The 8,601-nt window shown below is 40.3% G+C and overlaps 1 protein-coding gene across 1 annotated transcript; it reads right to left on the bottom strand.

Annotated features, from left to right (window-relative positions):
* On the bottom strand, positions 1-7,326 carry LOC311063094 (gamma-aminobutyric acid receptor subunit rho-1-like; the record flags this gene model as incomplete). The annotated part of the gene is made up of 8 exons (XM_084082303.1): positions 7,293-7,326; positions 6,147-6,214; positions 5,546-5,769; positions 4,316-4,398; positions 3,979-4,119; positions 3,503-3,655; positions 2,771-2,967; positions 1-288 (listed from the first exon to the last, which is right to left on the bottom strand). The coding sequence occupies exons 1-8, from the start codon at positions 7,309-7,311 to the stop codon at positions 1-3; spliced, it is 1,173 nt and encodes a 390-aa protein (XP_083938429.1). The 5' UTR covers positions 7,312-7,326.
* Between the last annotated feature and the right edge of the window lie 1,275 nt (positions 7,327-8,601).

Here is an 8,601-nt window from a genome sequence, read left to right on the forward strand (position 1 = left end):
TTAAGAGTAAATGGACCAGTAAATCATGTTGAAGAGTGTATAGGCTCCCGGAAAGATGACCCGTGAGTACTTGTCTATAACATGCGTGTCAATCCACACGTTGCTGTAGGCGCCGGAGCCAACATGGCCGGTGATCTGGTCCGTCTCCATGGCCAATTGCACCAGCATCGTCTCACGTTTAATCCCGTTTTCCTCTGGCATGCCGTAGTTGCCTGTGGTGTTGATATCCATCTCACTGTAGCTTGTGGACATTACCCCAGGGTGTGACAAACCGCATGTGCAAGGTAGCTATGGAGAGAGACAAAAAGCACTTTGGTCAATGCGTCTGCTTTTGATATCCCTCTGGAGGTCAATTATTTTTAATGGCCGGTGGGGATACATGTTTTATCCCTACTTCTGGTCAGACTGAATGAAATACATGCTTTTCGTTTTGGGAAATATAGACTATGTTTGATAATATCGCAATTCAGCAATTTAATAAACAAATTATGTTAACTCATTAACCCTGTTTTGCCAACCTATTTGCCATAGAGTACAGAAGTCCTGATGTCACTCGCTCATCCCCAGGTTCGTAAAGTAATTTCGCTATGGAGAATAACATTGGGTCATCATAGAATCGTCTCATATAAGAATTGTGGTCCAAAAATAAACAAACTGTCTCGGCGATATTGTCAGGGAGGAGGTTCTGTATCGTTTATGATAGTCAGTCACTTATATTTGATACAGTCTGTTTCTGGCGAAAATTTAACTAATTCGGCGGAAGTAACATTATCGTTTTCTCACCGTCAGTTGATGCTTCGTATCCATAAGAGTAAAACCGCCGGGGTCATTTGTTTATTTTTGGAACACAGTTCTTATTTGACGTGATATTAAATATGTCTATGGGATTCAGAATGGGGGTGGAAAACCACGAACCAGGTAGACAAACCAAGGATGTGTAAATTACCTCAGACTTCGGTGCTCTATAGGACATAGTATATAGGGCTCCCCCAACTTTTTGTTTTAGTTGTTTAAAAAATAATAATAATACAAATCTAACCCTGAATGCAGCATATACATTTTGGAAAAACAACACACAATATTTGAATACATTATTTAAAGACTATAATAACAATTGCTGCTGTTTTGCTATTCAATTGCTCTAATGTTTTATAATACATTTTACATTTACATATTAATGCTGCACACAAACATACTGTATGCATACATAAATGTACTTAATGTACACATACAGTATATCATGCATAAATAGATACTAATGCACTACAGTACGTACACGTATACACATATGTGTATGCTTTATTTGACTTTACCGTCTACTTACTACTGATGTTATGCTTAATTATCTCTTTGCTATTGTTTTGAATGCTGCTGCAATGTTGAGGAACTGAAACCAAAGAATGTTTACTCTTGTGCACTCATGTATGAGATGTAACAATAAAGGTCTTGAATCTTTAACATTCATATCAGTAATCATTTTGGCGATTGATTGATGGTGATTCTTTGATGTTTCATTTCAGAATACAAACTTGTAATGCAAGTTAATTCTTGCACATCATGAGGCATTCAGAGGAGAGGACTGTAAATATAGATTATCACGCAGGCAATCGTTGTTGGCCGAGCTTATCCAATCTAGGGCTTATCCAATCTATCTGATGCTGCCTGCCTGAGCCTGGATAATACGAGAGCAATGACGAATTCCGGGTGATAATATGTTAATCACATACCCATAGCCTTATTTACACACAAAAACAACGATAAAATAGCATTTCATCAACATGTTAATACTGCAGACATTACTGTCATTCTCTGATCTGATCTGTTAAAGGTTACTGTTTTCCGCTCTGTGTTTTGGGTCCAGAATCTCCAGTGTCTCCTCAATCATGACCAAGAGAGAGTTCCTAAAATCTTATATCGTTACACAACCTTCAAAAGTCAAATCAACATACTGTAGAATAGATTTTCCTCAGTCAACTGGTCATAATGCTCAACAGACTAGCATTAGACCCTCCTAACACTACAAATAATCAGGACATTGACAAATCCAAGGCTTGTTGGGGTGAGAATTCTGAGAAAAGCTTTATGGCTTTATCTTCAACATACGGTCAATAACATTGATCAACTCTCGGGATTTAACCCAGGCGTCCCCGTCTCAGGGTGGACACTCTTAACCACAAGAGTCAGACCACTGAGGTGATAGGAATGCAACTTATGCATGACATACTAGAAAAGTGTGCTCCTCAGATGTACCGATTTGTGTTACTTTTGGACCAAAGTTGTAGGAGAAGTAGCAAGAGTTGTGTTTTGAAGAAAACACAAAAAGGCAGAGAATCCAATCTGGCACAAATGGCCTGGGCCTATATGGGAGACTACGGCAAGGAACTACAGTAGAATGTGTCTACAGAGCCTAAAGACCTAGGGCCTATATACGTAGAAGTTCTGTTGTATGTACTTCCCCTCGATGCTGTTTTTTTTTTTTTTTTACAATGACTACACGGTTTTCATCCCCTGTGAATGTACAGATTTGCACAGCATCAACGTCACTTCCTTGAGCGGAACGTCCTGTACTTCCGCTTGGACACTTTCAGTAGCCATTTTTGCCCAGCGTGGTTGTTGCATAGACAAGTTTAGGAAGCCTGGACAATGAGAGCCAAATGGGAATTCTGAATTGACCTGTAACACCATAAACAGTTTATTATTCAATCAGCACACAAGTAAGTACTGTACATACAGGCTTCAACATAAAATGGGTTGACTGAATGACACTGACCGATTCTTGAAGTTTCCTTTCCCTGCGTTCTTGCAGTGTCGACAGGTAGTTAACAGCGGCATACTCTATCACGGACAGGAAGACGAAGACGAAACTGACCCAAAGGTAAACATCCACGGCTTTGATGTAGGACACCCTGGGCATGGAGGCGTTGACTCCGGTGATGATGGTGCTCATGGTGAGCACTGTGGTGATGCCTGAAGCACATGCAATACATCATGACACCTGGTGTGAGCTGTGGAAGCTATAGGTCTAAATATTTTTGGGTCATATACAACAAAAGAAGGATCACTAAAACTCTATAGTCTGGTGAGCACCCCCGGGGCGCAATCTTATGCCCCTTCCTTTGTTCCCCTTTACACCAAATCTCTTCACCGAAAATAGCCGATCTGCAAGCTCAAAACGCGGCACAATGTGACAGAATGTTCACCTTATTATTATTATTTTCGCCTATTATGACAGGGCTAAAATAGGGACACCAGGGTTCAAGTGGTTAGAAGGGACAGTCGCACACTGTAGTTACCCTGCCTGCAGCAATGCATGGCAGGATATTGTAATCGTGCCTGTCTGTTAATCTGTGTCTCTGTGAACAAAGTAATTAGAGAATGGATGGGTGAATTTTCACTAAATTTATATTTCAGGAATGGAAACGTAGAACAAAATAAATAATGGACCTTGATATGAAAAGGGTTGAAAACCACTGTATTAGATAACATTGGTCTTAGGTCTCACCCAGAGGAACTCTGGCTGGTACAGCCCTGCGGTCGATCCAGAAGCTGACCCATGACAGCATGACCATCAGAGTAGCAGGGAAATAGGTCTGGAGCAGGAAGAAGAAGATGTGTCGACGCAGCGTGAAGTGGATGTACAGACGGTTGTACCAGCCTGAGGAAGATTGTTGGACAAAGTGATGATACCATGCTATCATTCTTCTGCCTTGAGGAATTAATAGGAACAAATATTATTTTCTTCCTCAGTTTCTCTACTGAAATGTCCCATTGTTTATTTCATGCTAGAATCTACAGCAATGTGCTGGCCACTTGCCTTTAAAGCGATGGGTTAAAATCTTTTTAAATAGTATAATTCAAGCACAGTACCGCCCCACATTTCTTTCAAAAAAGGCAAACGTTTTTGCCTATAATGACATGCCCAAACATGCCCAAAATAAGGATGGCAGGTTGAACGTGGTTATAATTATTCTGTGGTACCTGTGCTGCTATAGAAGGCCAGCCTGGTGGTGGTGTGGAACTCCTGGATGAGGAACTGGGAGAGGGAGATCTTTTCATCTGTGGACAGTGACTTGTTCCCTTTCTTCCAGTACAACATCAGGTCATCGTCTGTGTAAGCATCTGATGGGTGGATGAGGATCACAGTGAACATTGATTGTCAACCTTTTTTTTCTTTAGGCCACGGATACGATTCTTATCTCTGGGATCCCAATCTATTCTGTAAAATCCTCAGTGCCTATTTAACTCAGAGTGTACAAATGGGTAGCTAGTCTGACGAAGTACGGCATTAATTTATGGGGGGAAAAAAGCCACTTACAGCTCTCTATCTCCAAGGAGCACGTCTGTGTGTCCAGAGGAAAGCGACTGAGGTCCATGCTACACATAGCTGTGACTGTGACCCTGCAAGACAACACACAACAAAGCACATGAAAAGCTATTCTTTATTCCAGATCTTTAACCTATTAAGACTAGAGGCTAAATCCTAACAGTTTTCTGAAAAACGTATGTTGCTATATCAGTGGTGTATATATATTTAGTTTTGCATCAGCAATTCTTTTTAGGTTATATTATGTTGTGGTTGTGATAAAAAACAACGCTTATATTTCAATTGGGTGTGGGGAGGTGTTAAGGGACCTGGATATTGGATAGGGGGCACTGGCCCAAAAAAGGTTGAGAAACACTCATCTACCCAGTAATCCCACACAGTGTTAATATACATGTAGCCTTGGTACCCAATTATTTTATTTATTTTTTGTTTGAGATACATGTAACACTGACAGTGTAGAAATGGACAGAAGTGGACTAATGTGGACCATAAGGGTCCATTTTGGTCAGTCTTTACACTGCTCTGTGCCCTGGTTGAAGCAAAATGACACTTACAGTAGGTAGAGGTTCAGGTTGTGTAGTTACCTTGCCATGATATAACTCCAACTATTGTCAAGGTATGCTCAATAGTTGGTCTGTTGATTAGAAATTGATGTTCCAAAATATTCTGCTCATTGACTTGCACTGTGAACTTTATACTTCTATAACACTACAGTACATCTCAGAGGCAAATGTTGTATTGTGACACTTTTGAGCTTGTAGATAAGCTTAGAAAGAAAATGACAAATTAAGAAACATTTAGTGCTTTTGCTTTGTTGCTGTAAGCATATTTTGATGCCAAGACTTTTGCACTCAAGTAAAACATGTGAATACAGGACTTTTACTTGTAATAGAGTATTTCTATATTGCGGTATTGCAACCTTTCTTAGGTAAAAAACAAATATGAGTGCTTCTTCCACCACTGTTCAGGGTGGAGATGACCAACAAAAATAAATAAAGTTAATCCAGCTTACTGGAGGAGAGAGGACAATCCAGCACGCTCTGTGGAGGCCTACTGTCATCCTCACTCGCCATTCTGCCCTTAGGTTGTAAAATCTGATCTCCAAACTAGTACAAACCCCTTCATAGATTAACCCATGACATGTGACAAGCATGCTTGAATCCAGTATACTGAGCTATAATTCTGTCATGCTACACATTATGCACACATTTTGTTTTTTACCTGAGGCTGTAGAGGACTGTTCCGTCAGGATAGACGCGCAGCATGACGTTAGCTGTGGTGGTGTCGTGGATGAAGGACCTCTTGGAATGAACAAAGAAAATGTCAGGCACCCAGATCTTCTTCACCAGGCGGCCATCGAAGGTCTTGCTCTGGTTGTTGTTGCTTTGGAAGGACAGGCGCTCGTCCTTCCAGTAGTGTCTAATGTACAGCGTCATGGTGAAGTCCTGCCAAACAGAGGGGGGTTGTTGTAGTATTAATAAGTTTGTGTTGTGTACTGTAGTTGCCTTGCCATGAAGTATCTCCAAATGTCTGTCTGTCTGTCTGTGTGTGAAGCAGATTTATTTTTTTATTCAAAAATATGCATCTGTTCCTTTTCCCTTTCCCTTTGTTGATTAACTCGCCCCAAAACACGCTCACACCCATTTGCGGGGGCGACGGGACCGAACCTCTGGGGCAACGGAACCTACGTGGCTTTGAGCGACTGTTCGGGGGTCGCTGGATTTGCCCCGGGGCGACTGTGTTTTGGGGTGAACGTTTTGGTATTCATGTGTAATTCCCATTCATAACCAGAGATTAAATGCATACACAAAGCAAAGCATACCATTTCGACCTCTGAAATTGTGTCCAGACTTTCCACCTGAACATCGACCCCAACCGGAACAGCAGGACCTGCAGACATACAGACAGTGGTGTATAGTAACTAAGTACATGTACTCAAGTACTGTACTTAAGTACAATTTTGAGGTACTTTTACTTTGGAGTATCTCCAATTTGCAATACTTTTACTTCACTACTACTCCACTACAATTATTTGAAAAGTTTAGTTACTTAAAGATTTGCATTAATATTACAAAACATGCATTTTGTAATATTGTAAAGTGTCTTGAGACAACTTGTTGTGATTTGACACTTTATTATATAAATAAAATTGAATTGAATTGAATTAACCACTTCAGCCCTATATACAGTACGTTTTGGCCATTTGGAAATAGCCGATCTACAAGCTCACAAAGCGTCGCGATTGTGAGCTTGTAGATGTTTTGTTTTTCGAAAGGAAATATAACTGGAAGTAAAAATGAAAATGTCATGCTTCGTAGCTTAGATTATGTTGGCTCAAAGAGATGGAATGATAAACATGTGCAGTTCCATCAGAATGTTTTAAGGTTTAACAGGCTTGGTTGCATTATAAAAGATGATCCTTATGTGCAATGAAAGATGTTACCGAATTAGAGTGACATTACTGCAATTATACAGCGTTTTCAGATTTTATTGCACAGAAGAACAGAATGCTTTTATTCAACTGGGCAGTGGAATGATACAAATGCATCCAGATGCAAAACTTTAATTTAAAAAAATCGAATTGATTGGTTTAACTTTAATAGCAATATGACACTTGCAATGACATAATCCCTATCCTTCAACTTCACTGCCCGATATTCAGACTCTATTTGAGCTCAAACTTTCATGAATCCCTAATTGAATATGGATTTGAATTAAGTTTTCTTGCTTAGAAGGAGACATGGAAGCATCAGAATTTCAAAAGCAGACAGATTTTAGATTATTAGGAAATTGTATGTTTAAATTAATTATGTGAACACAATGTGTGATCTGTTATTTTTGTTGAAGGTATTTGATGTACAGTAGATAGGGGAGGGGGCACCAAGTACAGTGCAACTCAGGTCTGGTTTACTAAGTATAGAGGGTCTAAACTGTAAGCGGTTAAAACACTATTACAATAATTCCTTACCTCCAAAACCTGGTCTCATTGTGAAGTCATGGTCATCGATCTTCAGGATCTGTTGTGACTTTGGGACGGAGGATTTGGTGACATCAGAACTCCTCTTGTATAAGGGACTGTTGAGAGAATGGAGGGCAATTAAGCTAAAAAATGATGTGTAATCTTTGGTCACAGGATATTTGCCCACAGTGACTAATAAACCGAGAAAAATCTTAATGGACACAGAGAGCACAGCCTGGACATCGAGAAAGGCCGGCAAACCTGGCTGCCCACAGAGGACAGGCTGTGTTCTCACTTCAAAAAAGACCAAAGAACAATTAAGATGGTGGATCGGTGTCCAATCCAGTGTGTCATCTGCTTCAAAAACTTTATTGAGTGTCCTACCCGACATCAGGATCTACATTTCTCAATGGAAGTGAAAAGAGACCACCTCCAACCATTTCAGTACTAGTACTAGTTATATTGTATCAACCACTTTCACCCTGGCATCCCTATATATTTTGGGTATGCCATACAGGAAAACATTTAAAAAATGTCTCAAAAAAAGAAAATGTAATTCGATCCCCAGCCGCGTCATAGCAAAGACTGTAAAAAGGGTACCCATTCCTCCCTGCTTGGCAGTCAGCATCAGTATTGGATTGGGGGTAACCAGAGCCTTCTATTGGACCATTGGACCCGATGAAGTGAACGGAGGTGACGCAACTCTCCTTATATGGCTCTGCCTGGGACATACTAGCATCCTATCTAGGGTGTGTACTTGCACATCATGTGACACACTAGCGTCATATCCAGGGGGTGTACTCGTACAGTACAATACATCATGTGACACACTAGCATCATGTCTAGTGCCCAGTGCCCACTAGATGACATCAGAACTCCTGACCTATGGGCCATATGGTTCCCAAGACTACTTACTTACATACAAGCTTACAAGGATTTCAGTGGTACCATACAGATTGGTCAAAATAAAATGTTATTCATTAAAAGTCCCAGATTGTAGCTTGAATAAACCTTTCAGATTATGGCATCTGAAAGGTCACTAAAATCCACACTGTTGCTGTGGGGCAGAAACCTTGTATCTCCATATTTCAACTTGTTAGGTGTCTTTGTAATTTAAAGTCACGATGTGACGTGTTGTGAGCTTGTAGATCAGCTTTTTTTCGCGATCAAATGAAAGTTAAAGAGCTTAAATCTCTATTGGTTTTAGAACCAATGAGAAGTATTGACGAGAAGATCCATTGGAACACAGGTTATTTTTTACATTTCCCACAAAGTAACGGTTTGGGACGTAGGAGGTTTCCGCTCCAAAATCGACGAT

This window comes from Gymnoscopelus microlampas (genome assembly GCF_963454915.1).
Source record: "Gymnoscopelus microlampas genome assembly, chromosome: 16".
NCBI classification, from domain to species: Eukaryota; Metazoa; Chordata; class Actinopteri; order Myctophiformes; family Myctophidae; genus Gymnoscopelus; species Gymnoscopelus microlampas.